Here is an 18,830-nt window from a genome sequence, read left to right as displayed (position 1 = left end):
ATCAATATGGCTCAAACCCACAAAACTAGAAAAGCTGATTGCGTAATGCCCACCCTGCGGGTCTAAGGTATGTTTTAGGAATGTACCCACAAACATAGCATAATGCAGTACTGGACAATAAATCTTGAAATAAACCCAAGACTAAGTGTCCTTTCACAAGCTCCTGTCCCACTTCCTGAATGTGCATGTAACAACGGTTCTATTTCTGCCTCCACTGTGTTTAAATATGAACCTTCACAATACATCACACTGCTGCATTACAACCTGCAATATTAGTATCATACGCGCTAAGTGTTTTTGCAGTGTCATTAATCCAGTTAAAAACGTAATTGCAGCATTAATATGGGGATGAGGGGTGGTTAACATTCACTCGTGACAGAATCTCACAAAGAGCCAATAAAAGTGATGGATGTCTGTTAATAAAAGAGTCGTATGTCAAGGGAACGTGTGCGTGCAGACGTCACAGTCTTGATTGGCAGAAGCAGGAGAGGATTACCTCACGGCTCATATCTGGGTACTTCCTGCCTTTGCTCTTACCCAGACAGCGTGTGCGGCCAGCATCTAGCCTCTGACACCAGAAGCCTTTAGTCTCCTCAAACCTACACACACGAAAGCCTATTTAGGTTATAACTGCTCCCTAAAGAGAAATATTAACACATGGGACAACCCCGAGTGACGTGCTACAGGACGTTCTTACGTCAGTGCTTGAGTGTAGTTGAAGTAGGGCGTGACTCCCAGGAATTTCTGCACACTGTCCATCACCTGGGCCGGGCTGGACCGCAGCTGAAGGCCGTCCACAATCAGGAGCTGCGCTCGCCCCAGCAAGACGCATAATCAACAGTGACCATCAGTGTTGGTTTCAATGACAGACTTTGAGGAGCATGAATTCAAAGTCGATTTAGACTTTAATGTTGAAATCTGGCCTGGTACAGTTGGCAGAGGTGGGGGAGCATGTTCACACATCCAATTTTTTTTATTTGTGAGTACCTGACTTAAGTACTTAGCAGTGGAATTGGTGTTTGTGTTCATCCATTCCTGGTGGCTGTGGTATTGTAGTGTGTGTGTGTGTGTGTGTGTGTGTGTGTGTGTGTACCTGGCTGGGCTGGTAGTAGTGAAGCCAGCGCTCCAGATGGCTGCTGTAGTAGCCGGGCTGTATGCAGCGGCGGTGCAGGGTGAGCAGCCCGGCGGGTGCAGACGGAGGTGCGGAGATCACCTGCTGGAAGGTGTAGTTCAGCGCTACGGGGTCCTGGTGGGCCCTCTGATGCTGCACACACGGGGGAGAATGAGGAGCCGGTGCACGCACGTGCAGAAACACAGCAATAATTAAAAACTTCTCCACAACTGCTCTAAAAACTCTCTCACGCGCACACCGACCTGGTACCAAGAATAGGCCCGGTCAGCAGGGTTGATGAGGATGGAGAGGATCTTGGCTCTCGGTAGCAGTGCAGCCGCTCGCTTTGGGACGATCTCTGTGTCAAAGTAATTAGCGCTCTTCTCAAACAGGAAGTCTGTGCTCACGTTGGAGGGCACAGGGAAAAAGTCCATGTACCTGATGGTGAAAAGGCCACAGGTTGAATAAACTCCCACAATGGAGGCATCAGGAGCATCTACACAGACTTTATAAAATACACATTTGGGTCATTCCATGCCAACTCCCCTATATTCCCAGTTCATGTCTTAAGATTTTTAATTTTTTTGTGCGTATTAATGTAAGCAATTGATGCTGAATGTTCTGCAATAATCAAATTAATAAAAGAGTGTAATCAATTCGTATTAACACTTTTCCATAATGTTACAAAGAGAAGATTATTCTTTCAGGAAAAATATTAAATATACAGTTAATCTATTGTTAGGCTGTGGGGCTTTCGGCTCTGAAACTATAATGAGATTTGTAGCCATTTTTATCAGAAATAAATAACATTAGATATGATGGAACTATATTAATACTACACAAACTATGCAAGAATGTGAAAACTACAGATCTTAATTTTTACCAATGTACTGTAAAAACGTACTGTACATTTTCCATAGGTTAGAGCAATGTAGAATGGAGCTATAGGACTTTGCAAGGTCTCGAATATTTGAACAGTTTTCACGTATTTTAACGTTTTCACTTTTTTTGTTTATGGTTTTTTATGACAAAAACCAGGACCAGGAGGTCTACGTGACCAGGAGGTCTACGTGACCAGGAGGTCTACGTGAGTTGGCATGAAATGACACATTTGACAAAAAAAAAACCTCACAATTAACAAGGTGGCAGTTCAGCACATCAACATGAGTGTGTGGTCCACCTGCGGTTGGCTCACACCACAGCTCTAGTGAGCGTGGAGAAGGAGGACAGGCACTAAGAAAGCATGTTCATGTATCCATGGTTACCAGTCAATGCCACGCAAGTAGCTTGGTCCGCTGAAGAACTGCACCTCTTCAAAGGTGACGGTGCTGGAGGCGCTGGCTGTGATGGCCGGGTGGAGGGAGAGGAAGGCGTGCAGTGCCGTCGACCCTGCAAGGGGTGGAGGTGACCACAGGGAGGAGTTAGCGGGCCTCCGTCAGCCCACACTTGTACATCACACACAGTTCTCTGCAGCTCTAGGTGTTCAGACCCATGATCTGAGCACTAACAATGTATTTGCACGTAGAGCATTATGTAACACATTAGTAAACGTGAATGAAAAAAATACAACGTAGAATACTATTCTAGAACGTAGAATAATATTCTAGAACAATGTTTTTCAAGGGAAAATACTATACGTGTTCAGTCAAAATCAGCTAAAGTCAAAAGTAGTAAAATACCTAGAATACAGAAATACAACTGTTTGGACACTGGTGTGTGGTTTACCTGTCTTCTGAGGACCAATGACCAGAAACTTGGGCAGCCTATCACAGGTCTTCTCTTTAGACCAGATGTCTTTGTGCCTCTTATCATGACAAGGGTTCTGCTGAGCAGAAAGATCGCATTAGCCTAACCGTCGCTGAAATATGGCCACTACTAAATATGTCACTACTTAAGCAAGTAGGACAGATAAAAATAGGAAGGTTAGGTTTCCAGCCAAGCAGCCTAGTTAATAATAAAACTCTGGGTGTAGTGGCTCAAACCTGCCACAGGGGGTCTCTCTCATCAGGGAAGATGTGGAAGTATTTCTCGGCCAGGCGGACCGGAGGCAGAGTCTGCAGGTGCAGGTGAGTCCAACACTGTACAAACTTCACCAGAGACTCGAACGTGTACAGGCCCAGGCGGTCGTTCCCGTAATTAGACAGATGGGTCATGAAAATGCTGACCTGAGATTGGGAAAGGGAGCAAATTAAGGCACATGAGGGGTGTGTGTGTGTGTGTGTGCGTGTGTGTGCGTGTGTGTTTGACTGACAGGATTGAGCAGCACAGTAAGGAATAGCTCTCCGCCGCGGATGCTTTTGTCCAGCTCTTGAGGGCCTCCTGGGTAATCTTTATAGAAGATGGTGTGTGTGAAGAGTCCACATGTCTGCCGTGGGAGAACCTATTGTAAAATATACAAAAAATGTTTGTTTTAGTCAACAAAAATGGCCATAATGATAATGGTGATGATATTAATGTCAGGTCAGTTCATATATGCAATAAATAAGTACTATGTAGAGAAGGATGTGTGAAATGACAACATAGAGGTGACTCACCTATTAGAGAGATAAAAAAACAGTACCAAAAACATGGTGATTCATTTAGTGTTTGTGTGTGCCCGAGCTCCTACGTGTATCCCGCTGTGGATGAACCCGCGGCGGAAGCGGGCAGGTCTGAGGTGGGGGTACTCCTCCGTGCTGGTCACCGTAATGCCCCACACACTCTTCCAGGCCTGGTACAACTGCCTGTGCACTGGGTAGACCCCCGAGTGATGGGGAGCTACGGCGTAGCCCATGTCTGTGGGGATACCGTGTTCCTACAGGAGAAGACGTACTGAATACAGAATACTGGGGCAGCATGGGATCTGTCAAAGGGTTCGTTTACATACTGCAGCCCAACGCAGGACTAATATAGCAAAGGCCAGTGCTGCAGCGGGCGGGGTACAGACCTGGGCAAACCGCTTGTTGAGTCTCATCTGCTCGGCGAGAACGCTGACGTTGTGGAAGAGGTGGGGCTGCATGTGACTCCACATGTGTGGGAACCACCAGAACTCTCGCCTGTGCGCCAGCAACATGTCGTCACCTTCGTCCTCCTCATCGGTGCCTGCTCAGCGCGGCGACACAAAACACCAATGCGCATCGTAACAGAGGAGAAACATTCCCGTTCCAGATGGAGGTAGCCGCCATTTCCCACAAAATGTACCTGTGTGGAAAAACTTTCCGGAGAAGCCCAGGTTGAAGGTGAAGTTGGGAACCAGAGAGCGAAGCTTGTTCTGAGTGTGAAGCAGAGCCTACAGAGAAGAACCATGTTAACCTGGGTGATCCCACACACACCCTGACAAGCTGACAACTACAGCAAGCGTGACACACAGGGTGTGGGTGGGCTCTGCTGTTAAGTTCCTCCCAGAGAAAACCTCGTATGGGCAGGGCAGACACAACACACAGAGCAAACAACATCAAAACGGAGAAAAGATTTTAAAAATGGTATCAGAACGGAAAAAAAAAACAGATCTGAGGAATGAATGAAAAGAAAAAGAGGAGCAAACACCACCTCTACCCTCAAACTCACTAGCGCCCCCCGGTGTCATAGAGCAGGTTGAGCCACCAGTCACACTCAACATGAGTATATTAAAAATGAAGCCAGACTCATTAGCCTTACACGAGCCTCCGGTGAGAGAGACAGCCATCTCCCCCTGCACCCATAATCATCACCCACTCAAGAACAGCAGAGGGAAACATCTGACCCATATTAACCACGCTCATTCATTAATGCAGGCACGGAGGAGGAGCCACTGAGCTGCTCTTTGAGGCATGTTAAAATATGCATTGTGAGAAAGCCTTCATTATAAATGACCTATTTAGTATACATATTTGCTTGTTTGCTTGCTTCTTTTTTAAATATTTTTTCCATGAGTAATACCATGGGGAATTTCTTAAATAATTACAGAAACTCCAGGTTAGGGTAAAATAATGAGTAATAATAAAACCCCCAGGTAAGGGTTCTGCAGGGTATATATCATGGTCTCACCTCCACGTCGGCCACCTTCATACGAGTCCCTTCCTTTCCGACGAAGATGTCATCCACGTCCACCAGCAGAAATCTGTCCAGTGATAGGCTGAGCCGCCTGCCTGTCAAATACCCTACAGCGTCCACGAACAGTAGCTTGTGCAGCCAGAAGGACAGACTTCCACCGAACAGCACGCGTTGGATCCCGTCGTGAAGCCCGAGGTCCTGCATTACAGTGGCCATCAGCGCCCTCTGCAGGAAGGAGTTAGCTGCCGACTCTGCGGGTCTTGAGCTGGCCAGCAGCACGGGCTCGTAGGTGCTGTGGTTGGACAAGAAGGTGGTCCAGTTGTCTGCGGGCAGGGGGCCGGGCTCCAGCTCGCTGGGCCGGGTGATGTAGAGGAGTGGGGCGGCGGGGTTGATGCGGTAGTCCCACAGGGGCAGGTTGGAGCGCAGGAAGAGGGGAAACCCCCGCAGCTGGGCGCTGGACGGCGAGTTCCCGTTAGCGCGGTAGAAGCCGATGACGCCCACGCCGTAGTCCTGGCAGTATTTGTCCAGCAGCTGACGGTTCCAGGAGTCCAGGTTGACGTACTTAAGCAGGTTCTCGTAGACGATCAGCGCGTATCGGCCTCGGCCCCGCCAAGCCAGCGAGGGCAGGTCGCCTTTCCCAGGAGCCACTTCGGTACGGTAACGGAATCGGCTGGACTCCAGGATGGCCACGATCTCCTGGCCCAGCTGTGAGTAGACGCTCTCCACGAAGAGCAGCACGACGGGCTCGGTGCGAGACGTCTCCGTCGCCCTCGCCCGTCGCTGGCTCGACTGGGAGGGCGTGAAGAGGGGAGCGCGCTGGGCTCCGGTGACCGGGGCCGCCGCCACGCAGTCCCCCAGCGGCAGCGGGGGCGCCTCCTTGATCTTGGGGCCCCCGCTGACGTGGTAGGCTAGGTAGGCCATTGAGAGCAGGCAGAAGAGGATGAGCACTAGGACCAGGCGGTGTAGGCCCTGCTGCCGCATGGCCCGAGCCAGCCTCCGCATGCCGGCCATCAGGTGTCGGAGATCAGGGGCCAGGGGAGAGGGAGGTGCTGGGAGGAGAGGATAGGCAGGGCTGACGGTGACCTAACACACGACCATTCAGCCTAGGTGACCATGGCCCACATAGCCTGCCTCTCTGCCCCTTCACCTGGCACGGGGAACTACCGCTGGGTGCTGCAGCCTCAGATGATGAGAGAGGAGGCCATGGCTCTCAGCTCAGCTCCGCCGCTGGGTCATTCATCCCAGTGAGCCATGCTGGACACTAGGGAGAGCTGGGCAGCTGGACACAGCGCCTGGACAGACACAGAGGGGAGGAGAAAAAGAAATGATTATGAATTAAAAGAGAATAATATTACGGATCTTATTCAGAGAACATTAGCAACTAATATTGCTCTGGCAATAAAACACACGGGGGATTTAAATACACACATCACATGCACACAGCTGTCCACACAGCTATTAATGTAGTGAACAGCTGAGGTCATCTTTATCCATTTGCTTTTTTTCGTGTGCTTCCAGTGTCGATGAAGCCAGCCTAAGTCAGTGGGGCTCTAGACCACCAGCCTGACGGCTGCTCACACCTCCAACTCTGACACCTACAAAAACCTACTGGCTCATCTGCTCGACCTTCTGACCTCGTGTTTCAGCACCCGCACAGATAAGGGGTCTCACCGAACACCTCGCTGGGTCTGAACAACCTAACTACTCGTGTATTTGATTTTGAATGGAAAATGTAAAAGGGAATATAAAATAAATGATATCTAGTTTAGGTTAATGCATCATACATTCATGCCAGGCAGTGACACACACACTCACACACTCACTCAGAAAGAGAGCACTGTGACAACTAAAGCTTCTGCTCAGTCTCCTCTTCTGAGGATCATCGTTAGAGCTTTAACCCACACCAGTCCCTATTCATCCTCCTACATATTGGCTGTCAGGTGTTTCTGGGAAAATGTATATATGCACTGCCAGTCTATAGCATTGGAAGTGGATGTGTGTAAGCAAGACTAGCTTAGTTGTATGCCATTTTTATTATGTAACAACATTTTACTGCCCTGCGTTGTTACCATAGAAATAGTACAAAGATATAATAAAGATGCACCATGTTACCTTTACATACTGTGGAGAAACGAAATTCCCAGAGAGAAGAGAGCTACTTATCACATCATACTGGAGCACAGAGACCAAAGAGTTTCACGCAGACAGCAGGAAGTCTCAGCTAAACTCACAGAAGCTCAGATGTTGAAGGCAACACTTGCACCAGATGGGAATTGAGAAATTCCAAAGTTTAGCCAGGAGTTACATCAACATTTTATGAAGTAATAGATTAAAAACATCTCCCTGTAAACCTGGAGTAGGGCACAGACATAAACTTGCTTTAAGACAATGGTGATTTTAATGAGATGTTCCTCAAAATAATAAATGATAAAACTTAGATTTACAAATTAGGTGGTAAAAATGCTGGATGTATCAGCATTGCATCATTTAAAGGATTACAGAGAATGACTCCAGGGTTCATTATAATTATCAGTTACTTTTATATAGTGCCTTTCTCATACCCAAGGATGCTTTACACTCAGCTTTTACATCCAATTAACACACTCAACGCGGTGAGAATCAGCAGGCAATCGTGCACAGCATATTTGCAACTGGGAACACGGCTCTCTGGGGGTGTGGATCGGGGGCAGGGATAAGGAGAGGGGTTAACACCCAGGACAGACCGCCATCCATTACAGGGCATGCAGACACACAGGCAATCACACACATTCACACCAGGACAATTTAGAGTATCCAGCTGACGTAACTGCCATGTTTTTTTGGACTGTGGGAGGAAGCTGGAGACGCTGTAGGATCCCACGCAGACACTGCGAGAACATGGAGAGACTACTTAGATATGGGCACAAACTCTAGACACTGGGAGAACATGAAGACTCTACTTAGATAGGGGCACAAACTCAAGCATTGATAAGTGAACCTGCTGACCACTAAGCCGCCGTGGTAAAGACTGAGCTTGCAAATATACAAAAGGGTTCATAAATCTTCCTGAATGGTGTTGAATGGTGACCGGAGCAAAACCCAGTCGCCACAGAACAGGTGCAATGCTGTGAACAGCCACAAGGTGGCACAAGGACCCCGTAGTGCACTCAGTTGTAACGCACGGTACAACATAATCAGTTCAGCCTTTCAGAGGGGCGCCTAGCAGCATACTCTGAAAAATACTGTGCTAAAATTAAAAAGCAAGACATGGCTGCACTCGAATGTGTCCAGTGATTCCAGCTCGTCTTTCTGCTTGGCTCCAGTGTAAGGCTCCATTATCTCCTGTCTGTGTGACAACCCTGTCCAACTGGGTTCCATTCTCCCAGGCAGAGGCAGCCCCGGCTCCGTTACTGGCCCAGGGGCCACCGCGCTGTATGAAGCCTGCAACCCATCTACACTGTGGATTGTCTCCACTTCAGAGATCGAGAGAGGGAGAGAGCGTGTGAGAAAAGAAGGTGTCAGATGGCCTCTAGCTGAAACTTCATCTGCAGGTAATGTGAGGACAACAAATCCTGTAGGGACCAGGAAGCCAAGAACTCTGGTTCGCAGATGCTGGAGTAAGTAGGACGAGTTCCTTACTTGACACAACCATTCTGTAAACTCCAGATATGCCACCAGCATCCCATAGCCCTAAACACCACTTCCTACATGGACTTCTCTTACATGGAGTGAGGAGTCCTGTAAATCTCTTTGTAACTTAACAGCTCTGGACTTTTCCTGAAACAAACATTTGGAACTTGGTCAAATCCAATTTGGACTCATTTGTATCCCGCCCCAGCTATTCTAGCGAACACATCTTAAGCCCAGAGCCTTCGTCAGCTCATTAACCTTTGGACAGCAATCTGGGGCAGCATCTTCACACAAGCGTGTCGGATGTTTGGACAATGGCCACATGTGTTTACCTTACACAAACAGCAGCTGCCCTGGGACTGATAAAAGCGCCTCGTGAAAGCCAGACAGAGGCCAGGGCTGAGTGTCTGGGAGAGAGAAACAGAGAGGCTGGAATGGAGGGGAGACCCGTGGAACTCGTAACACTCTGAGGAGAGAGCTTTATCCCAGCACTCTGTCTTCAGTGGAGTAAAACTGCTTAAATAATCTCTCTCATTAGCGTAGGATAAATATTTAACAAAGGGGGATCTGAGATGAACGGTGGTTCATTCCCTCGTAGATCCATCGCCCATCACTTCTCAATGTATAAAGAAGCAGCGAGTCAGCCAAGGGGATGAGAGACGACAGAGCAGAGGGGAGTGAGAGCTTAGTGTTGGAGAAAGAAACTACCCTACTGATTTATAGACGCCAGAGACCTGGTGTGTGTCGGGGTGAATGAGAGTGAACGAGAGTGAATGGGGAAGGAAGGAGAGACACTTTGAGAGGGAGAAGCAGAGAGTGTGTGTGTGTGTGTGTGTGTGTGTGTGTGTGTGTGTGTGTGATGTCGCTTCTGGTGTGGAACGTGCGGGTGTCTCTCCTGTCCCAAGCAGCTCGAGTTCCCATAATCGCACTCTGTGTGTCAAAACATTTTCCCTTCCCTGGAGAGAACACACTCCTGGCGTTGGTGAGATGAAAGGTTCTCCTCGTTTAAGCCAAGATCATGACTGCTGTAACACCAGAAGCCAGCCAGCTAAGTGTCTCACACACACAAACAGAAACACACACACACACACACACACACACACACACACACACACACACACACACACACCATGGCTAAGGGCCTTGCAAATCAATAAGCTGAAACTCATGAAGGGAGCAGAGAGAGCAGAAGATAGAGAAGGAAAACAGATGGTAGAGCGAGAGGGGGAACGAGTGATGAGAACGAAGGAAACTATAAAGAAAGCAGCGTGTATGTGCAGGCCTATCAAAGCTGATTTCGACATGTTTTCTTCCCAACCCTGGACACCCATCACATCAAGCTTCAATGTGCTGTAGCACCCTGGAGGCTTCATGGGACTCAGATATGGAGCACAACACACCGGGCCAAGCCTTTTAACACATTAACACACCTCATTCAGAAAGAAAATAAGACTTTTAGATATGCCTTAAAAGTTCGTGAAGTTATATTTACATGTACTCACATATTACACAATGATAAAAGCAAGTCAAAGCAAGGTAAAGAGGCATTAGTGAGGCGGTGGTACAAATATGATCTCCGCCATGAAGGACGCCCGCTTCCCAGAGGTCCTTCTTGTTGCCATGCCAGCACATCGGCAGGAGACTTAAGGCCAAGGTCACAGAATGTTTTAGTGTGAGTATTTGATGGCACACAGAGCCTAGAAGAAGCCTCTTCATCCCTTCAACTCCAGAACCATTACAGCTATCAGTCAAGGCAAAATGGGCAGTAAAGTGATGCTCTGAACTCCTGTCAGCTCCAGTTTGGAAAATACAGACTCACAGACAAAAAAACACTAAGTGTTATTAGAGCTGTCAGGTCCCATTCCCACACTGAATAACTGACAGTCTCTCTGTCTCTCTCTCTCTCCCTCTGTCTTTCTCCCTCCCTCAACCCACCCACACCTTTACTGCAGAGATTCAAGCACAGCAGGTCCTTACTGAATACTGTGAAACCAAATCAATCCCACAGGTTTAAGAAATAAAATCAATTTTAATTAAGTTGCTCTTGTTTTAGGTTTGCGTGTTTACTCCTTGTAGGAGAGGCATATCTCCATGGAGATGTACTGGCTGCTCCTCTCCTCCTCTGTTCCCTTCATCTCGGGCATCTTCTTTCAGCATAGGGTCTATCCAAGGATGAAGGGATGAGATGTGAATTGCACCCCCGCTGTTTGGCCTACTCTGTGGTTCTCAAGGCGAGCCACGGAGCAGAAAGCCCAGCTCTGTGGGGCCCACGCCGGGACGCTTGATTAGCGTGGCCTGCGGCTCACACACCCCTCCCAACAGGCCCTTCACAGTCAGGGGGCCCAACCATATACTGCCTGTCAGTCAGCTGCCCTTTCTAAGTCATTCATGTGTTTATCATGACTCAGAGTAAGTGGGCTGGTGGAGAAAGAGGCAACCGGTGTGAGACAGAGAGACAGAAACGAACGTATGGAGGCTTGTGTGAGGGAGAGAGGTTGCTGTTGAGATGAGGGAAATGAAAGAGCTCCACTAAGAGCTCTGTTCCCACAGCCATGCCTCGGGATGTACGCAAAAAAGCTCTCCGTGATCCCAAAGTTGAACTAAACTACATTTTAAATCATATTCCGGATCTGATGGTTTTTAAATTGGATTTTAGTCAGATTGAGAATAAAATGGGGTGTGGTTGACTAAAAGCTTGTTCAAGTGTGTGCATTTGTGTCTCTGAATGACAGACACAAACACACACACACACACACACACACACACACACACACACGCGTGCACACTCTCCAGAGATACCCAGGCAGGAGCCCATGCCCATGAAGTACACTCAGCATATCAATGTGCAACCTGTGAGAGGTTTGAAATATAGTTTACCTACATATTCACAAATTCATTGTAAACATTAATAGCCCTTGCCTAATCCACATCAATTTCTCAAAGGTGCTGCTCAGCTGAATATAAATAAATGATACATTTAGGTTGGAGTTCCTGGCACTATTCTATAATAGCTTCTCATCATGGGACGAAACAGAGGCAAGTATTCTGGCATATCCTAAGTAGTAGTTTATAGTCTAACAGTACTGTACAGCCTGGGAGACAGGAATTAAATGAGGAGTTGATGAAAGCTTCAAATCCTCTTAAGAAAAGGGTACAAGCCTAAAGTGAAAAGACAAAGACACTGTCGGCGCTTCTGATTTATAAGTCAAAAACATGGCTTCTAACATTCTCTCAGTTCAGGTTACCATATATATACAGGTGCCACAAGCAATAAGTCTACTTCACAGCAGGTCTGCGAGGGGTGTTCTTTTAGGCTTTATATAGCAGTACTTAAAGGCTTGGTAATGCTTTGGTGAGTTTTAAATCACTTCCTTTTAATAGCAAACCATTTAACTGCCTCAAACATCCACCGCTACAGTCGGCAACGCCATTAATAGGGTAGAATACAGCAATAAAAGGCTGTAGAGGTTTCAGCCTCACTCTCACACGATGTTCGACGGCCACGTGGGAGCTAGAAGCAGCACTTCAACGAGGCCAAACGACACTCGTACATTCCATTGACATTCAAATTCTGTTTGCAAGTAAACCTGCAGAAACAGGGTCTCTTTTCATGACACGTAGGAAATGAGGGTTAAAAGAGGAGAGGACAGTGGGCCAAGCAGACCTGAAGTGGCGTGACACCCACTGCTTATACAAACGGACCTTTAATGGCAGGATTTCCAAAGCTACCCCTGAAAGCTCCATTCATGTGTTCACCCCAGTGCAGGGAGGATCGATGCCACAGTTGCAGAAAGTTCACTTTGAGCCGGTTTGATTACACCAGAAGATCATTTGGCCATAAGCTATTTTCCCCCTCTCTCCATCCAGATGCCAAGCCCTCCCCTCCATTGAGGGAAATTGATTTCCTTTGAAGACAAAGCGGCAGAGGAAGGGCCAGACTGTAGCTTTCTGGAATGCTAAAGAGCAGCGGGGAAGAGTCTGGGCCAGGTCCAGCAGAACCGCCCAGAGAGATCAGTGGGGAAGAGTCCGGGCCAGGCCCAGCAGAACTGCACAGACAGATCAGTGGGGAAGAGTCTGGGGAAGAGTCCGGGCCAGGCCCAGCAGAACTGCACAGACATATCAGTGGGGAAGAGTCTGGGGAACAGTCCGGTCCAGGCCCGGCAGAACCGCCCAGACAGATCAATGGGGAACAGTCCGGGGAAGAGTCCAGGCCACACATCATTTTAAAATATTTATTAAAAGAAATTAGGATGATTTTATTTGACAAAAGGCTATATATAACGAAAACAAAGACATTTCATGTAACAACTATGAACTATGAACTATGACGTTCATAGTCGACTAGGGGGTATAGTCGACTATAGTCGAATCAGCGACTATTGCAGGTCACCCCTAATATAGACTATTACTTAATTACAGTTATTCACATTCCACATTCACTCAGTTCATATAAAAGGTAGGTGTGATAGTGTCACATAATGTGAATAACCATAGAAGGAACGTTTATGGTAGCTCTGATGAACAGTTTAATCTCAGATAGTCTATTTACTGTATAATGAGACAACTCAGATACAGTCTACTTATTGCAGGAGACATCTGAGATACAGTCTTCTTACTGTATAACAAGACAAGCTCAGTCGTATCACCTCAGTTGTATATATTAGTTAAACAACCTGACATGTAGTACATACCTGTTAACATTGTGTTTCCAAAACAGTACAATAAAGATGAGAGTTGAAGTTCAGTTAATTGGTTCTTACAACGTTGATGAATATTGTTGGAACATACTGTTAGAACATTAGGTGTGTTGCTCCGGCATTGCTGACAAACAGCAACCTCTCCCCAAGGACTCTGGAGAGTGACCCCGCCGTGCACTCGCTCTGTCTCCAGCAGCCTGCCGCAGAGAGTTGGTCAATATCATAAACTGCACAGGTTTGACATTTATGACGATATTTTTGACTGTTTGCCTCTATCTCTATAGCCACTCCTAAAGACATGTTTCAGACTGACCACTGATGAAGTGACCCTGGATTTGATGGGAGCTCGTAAGATAGAAGAAAGGACATAAAAGAAGCTCTCCATCAACACAGTGGACAAGCCATAATTGCCCCTCAGTGAAAAGATGGCCGGAGAGAGGACAGACTGAAGGCCCCTGCCGTGGTGCAGCAAAGCTACTGGCAGATACTGTCAATTAAAAGGCCAGTCGTCATATGAACTGCCACCATACCGCTCACACAGATGGGAGAAACCAGGACCAATACATCCTTAAGCCTTTTCACATCAAGCTTCACGTCATGGGTAGAGGTTGACCGTCAAATCCAAGCAACTTCCAATTTAGCTGGATTTTTTTCCGCAAACCTTTAGTTTGCGCGGTGTCTTTTGCCTGGGGGTGAGAGAGACAACCTCTCAAGCAGTTTGATCAAAGCTTTAAACTTTGACCTCAAGCCTTAAGCTAAATGTATTTTGACAACCATTTGCCAGCTTAGTTACAGACTTACTTTTCTGCTGATGTGTTTGGAACAATCCATTAACAGCATTTACAGGTCACCAATATCTCTGTACTGTCTAAAGCAGGTCATTCTCCACCAGGATCCCCTTTCAATCCTTTTTCAACTCTCACAAACTCCAAGTCACTGAGAAGTGCATCACACCTACACCACCTAAGCGGCCACTCAGAGCAGAGGGCAAAACAAATCCTGACCTTGCCTCTAGAAACCATGAAGCTGAAGACACTCCAGCTGAAGACATCTCTTGTGATTTGTTTCAAATTATTTACGGAACTTAAAAAATAAACCTGACAATGTATGAGAGACCTAACAAACTTGTAAAAAAAAAATCTGCTAAGCAACGTAAGCATCAGTCACATGATAATCCTGCTTTGGGTTCAAGCTGCCCTCACGTCTAAATCATCCAGAAACCGGAGTATTCTAGCATAGCCTAGCGTCCCCACTAAATTGGCACCTTTCTGATGGACAAAGCTCTGAAGCGCCAGGCTGAGAACATGTGCAACGCTTTTGATTTTCACCCAGCTCTGCCGACGTACATCAGCCGCCACACCTCTGCACGTCTGCAGTGGAGCCGCCGATCTCCTGGAGCAAGACGACAAAAGGCCCAGCCGTGGCCTCTGGCGCGGAGCGGAGAACAAAGCGGAGACCCTTCCCCACCTGTCAGCTCGGATCTGGGCTGGAGGAGGGGGCGGGTTAAGCCACGCCCCCGCGGGCCTCTCCATGCCAGTGGACAGCGGATGGCTCGTACGATTATTCCCTACAGCAGGATCAGATCGATGACAAAGGAGTCACGTTCCCCTGCAAGTGCAGCGAGATGAAGCCTGCTGCTGCCGTACTGCGGTGTGTTTGTGCGAAAGGCCCGGTGTGCTGCAGCCTAAAGGGATCGACTTATTGAACCTGTAACAAAGACGCAAGAAAGATGGATTAACTGAGGAAATTAATTCATATGCAGCAAGCGCTTTATCATGCCAGAATGCGCAGGTGGCCAGTCTTTGTGCTTGTGCCATAATTACGTTTATGATGTAAAATGCTATCACTCCTGCTCTCCCTCCAAACCCCATGTTTCCTGTGGCCCGAGTCCAGTGTCTTGGCTTTGGCTAAATCTCTGAAGCCTTCATGAGCTTTCAAAATGTCTCACAAAAATGTCTCTTTTTTTAGGGTCTGATTTAGCACTTCTTGTTTGTGGAGTATTTGTCATAGCGCAAGGTGTAAAAGGCCAAACAAACCTGTCCTTACACTGCTCAGCACACAAGAGGAGACAGAGCAGACCCCCCCCCCCCCCCCCCCCCTCCCCTCGGTGTAGAGCCCCATTCTTTCCCAACATACCATTTCTGTAGGAGCCATATGTATTCAGTGATGGGGATTCTGGCCTCTGACTCTGACCCAATGCTGAGTTCTGCATTTCTAGCCATTGTTTTAAACATTAAAGATATCACACTCTCACAAGACACTGGCTAACAATAGTTAGCATTCAGAAACATGGTTCAGCAGTCCACTTTAGTGCACTGTGTATTCCAAAAGGAGTTAGCTAACCTGGCATTAAGACCAGCCTTAACCTCACCTTTTAAATTCTTAAGGGAAGTATCAAATTATAGTTTTGTGTGGGAGCTGCATCATATATGCAGTATTAGATGCCAACACATTTCTAGAGTCACAGGAGCAGTATTAAGTCTGTCACCATGACAACACTGAGGGGTGCTCTGGAAACAGGGCAGTAGTTCTCTGTTTTTGTGAGAAATTGGACATTTCATTCAACTGAATGAATGTGAGAGAGACAGAACGAGAGAGAGAGAAAGAGAGAGGTAAGAGACAGTAAGATACACAGATAGACACAAAATTCGCCTGACTCACTGGGATTGCATTAGTTAACTGGATTCATATTTTTAGAAATACATTTTAATTGATAGCAAGCCTAATGACTTAGACAACATCACAATGGATACCACATCAAACAATAAACCAAAATTTGATGGGAATGAAAAATTAAGCGATCACAGTTGAGTGTACAAGATCACAGTTGAGTGTACCCGTACACAAGATATTTTGTGTTTTGTCTCTATGCCTACAATTCTGCACTTTTCTACACCTGAAATAATTTTTTATGAAAAAAAAATGACCATCACTGTATGAGGTAATTTCTACCTCATGTTTCCTTCATTACTTTTGCTATTTTCTGTTTCTCCACCTTTCCTCCTCCTCACGACACCGGCCGTGAGACAGTCCTTCAGCTCAAGTTCATGGCTCCTGATCACTCCGGCTGCAAAGCAGGAGACGGCTTCCCCAAGCTAACCCTGTCACAGTAGTACTGCACCTCCAACCAAGAGGAACGCTGAAAAATTCATGTCTGGGCAATAGCCTTAAAGAAACAGCAAGTTCAGCAAGGCCTTGATATGGATGAATGAACATTAGAGGTCTTTAATAGAAAGTGAGTGAGCAGGTCGGACTTTGAATCTTAGAAAATATCCAAAAGGTAGAATATTAACTGCTTACCTAAATAATAACTATAAAGATGAGCTATAGTTAAGGATAGGTGGGGAGATAAAACTAATCAATGTCCATTAAACACTGTAGAATGAGATTTGCAGGATAATCCTCAGTATTTCAATTTCCATATGAACCGTGACATTTCCCCCTTAAAGTGAATATGTGAAGCAGAATATACTGATTTAATGATTGAGGAAAATCTTGCGATGAATTCTGGAGTGACATTTCACGGTGGCTTGGCTGCAAACCACGAGTGATGAGCCAAAATAAAGTTGCCAAGGAAGACAGATGACCAAGTAGTGTTGTGCCACGATAACCCTTCACACTGGGCTTTTAAAGCAACAAAGAAGCCCTGAGATTATGGGATGTAGATGGCAAGTCTACCAACTGAACAGAGGCATCGTTAGGTTGTCCAGAGAGGCTGAACAGAATTCATGCTGTTTAAATGATTTCAATTGAAGGGAAATTATTGGAGTCGCTCTGCCTCTTTCAAGCTGAGGGCTGATTGTGGTTCATGCCAAACAGAATAAAGCAGGATATGACTCAGACCTGAAGGAGATTAAGTAATCTGTGGTCCACGATAACTGGGGAACAAATATTTCACTTGTCTTCCCGCTATAACACAGCCAAGGACTGCTGCCATCAGGTGGGGAGGAAGAGGATCACACAGCCTCGGTGTCCCTAGGCCGAGCGTCTCTTTCCTACCAGGCACGAGTATAAGAACGATAGCCCTCCGATTAAATGAGGACCAATAGAGCTGCACGGCGTGCACTCCAACACGGCCATTTCTCATCACGTGCACGGTGCACTTTAATACACCATCTGTGATGCCACTGCAACACTCCTATAGATGCACACATGACCAGGCAACCTCAATGAACAGTTCACTCTTCCCTCATGCACAAAGGTGCACTTGATCATGTTACATATTTATTGGTACCATAGACTGCACTTTAAACCCCCCTCTGTACATGCTCTGGAACGATCAGCCACGCATTTACTGTCTTCATATACGTCTATTGTCTTGCCTTACTGACTTATAATGTCCTCATAAAAGTGTGCTAGAAAACAGCCTGACAGTGTTTTGTTATACTGGACAACGCTGAATTGGTATAATAACAATAAAGTTTAATTGAATAGAATTGAAAATCTCCCAGTGAGAAAAAAAGGGAAAGCAGGGATGTCTGTGAGCAAAATGCAGCCTTACACCAACCACACAGCTAAGAGCAATTTCAGAATGACAACTCAAAGCTTTTTGTTGTTTCTTACCACACAGACAGCATGAGTTGTTGTCTTAGGACTACAGCACGCATGGGGTATACCCTGTCCAACAGACTACATGCATGATTCAAATAAGGCACCTAGAAAATTAGCTCTATATCAACGCCTTTGTATTACAGATCCAAGCACTGGCTAAAGGAATAATCTTTTTATAGTTCTGGATATTGGTCTAAATAAATCAGTTTGATCGCCCTAGACCATCGAATACTGATTATTAAAATACAACAAAACAAATATATAGGATGCAGTAAAATGGCAAATGAACAGATTATTGAGTATGTGCTGAACTTATTATGGTGCAAATAGTTTAAACCTGTAAAATATGTCATGACCAATGTCCAATACGAAGAATAAGAAAGGGATTTGAGAACCCAGACAGCAGAGTCGCAGAATGACAAATGAGTCTAAAAGATCAAGAGTCATCCATTACCTTTATGACTAGGAGGAGACTGCTAGACTCAGGCAGAGGGACCATGAGGACATGCAGAGAGGAGAGAGGGATGAAGGGAAGATACCAGAGAGAGGGAGAGACGGAGCGATGGACCCCCACCCGCATGCCCCCGTTTCCTGTTCAGATCAAACGAGCACAGTGCTCCTGTGAGATTAGCCAGTGCGGAAGGGGACTGGAAGCTCTGCACACGGATCGCCGTCCAGAAATCCCCCCCCCCCCCCCCATCACCCACCCCACCCGCCATCCTCCATGATACCAGCACTCCTCTGCGGTGGAGCCCCATGGTACAAGGTGGAGTCCACTCGATAACAGACTCGGGAAGAGGACACTGCCAGCTTTGCCCATGCAACAAAACACAAGTCGAATCAGATTTAAA

At 46.7% G+C, this 18,830-nt stretch overlaps 1 protein-coding gene across 1 annotated transcript in view; it reads right to left on the bottom strand.

Annotated features, from left to right (window-relative positions):
- The window catches only part of ndst2b (N-deacetylase/N-sulfotransferase (heparan glucosaminyl) 2b), a 43,308-nt gene that overhangs the window by 2,528 nt on the left and 21,950 nt on the right, over positions 1-18,830 (bottom strand). Inside the window, exons 2-13 of the mRNA XM_076999514.1 lie at positions 5,117-6,414; positions 4,292-4,379; positions 4,038-4,192; positions 3,720-3,905; positions 3,363-3,491; positions 3,094-3,276; positions 2,837-2,933; positions 2,377-2,500; positions 1,375-1,549; positions 1,094-1,264; positions 698-807; positions 497-599 (exon numbers count right to left, since the gene is read on the bottom strand). Of these exons, the coding sequence (XP_076855629.1) occupies positions 497-599; positions 698-807; positions 1,094-1,264; positions 1,375-1,549; positions 2,377-2,500; positions 2,837-2,933; positions 3,094-3,276; positions 3,363-3,491; positions 3,720-3,905; positions 4,038-4,192; positions 4,292-4,379; positions 5,117-6,133 (2,538 nt within the window). The 5' untranslated portion in view covers positions 6,134-6,414. The remainder of the gene's footprint in view (positions 1-496; positions 600-697; positions 808-1,093; positions 1,265-1,374; positions 1,550-2,376; positions 2,501-2,836; positions 2,934-3,093; positions 3,277-3,362; positions 3,492-3,719; positions 3,906-4,037; positions 4,193-4,291; positions 4,380-5,116; positions 6,415-18,830) is intronic.

The sequence above is a fragment of the Brachyhypopomus gauderio genome, chromosome 3 (genome assembly GCF_052324685.1).
Source record: "Brachyhypopomus gauderio isolate BG-103 chromosome 3, BGAUD_0.2, whole genome shotgun sequence".
Taxonomy (NCBI): Eukaryota; Metazoa; Chordata; class Actinopteri; order Gymnotiformes; family Hypopomidae; genus Brachyhypopomus; species Brachyhypopomus gauderio.
The sequence above is the reverse complement of the archived record's forward strand: the minus strand, read 5'-3'. Positions and strand labels throughout refer to the sequence as shown.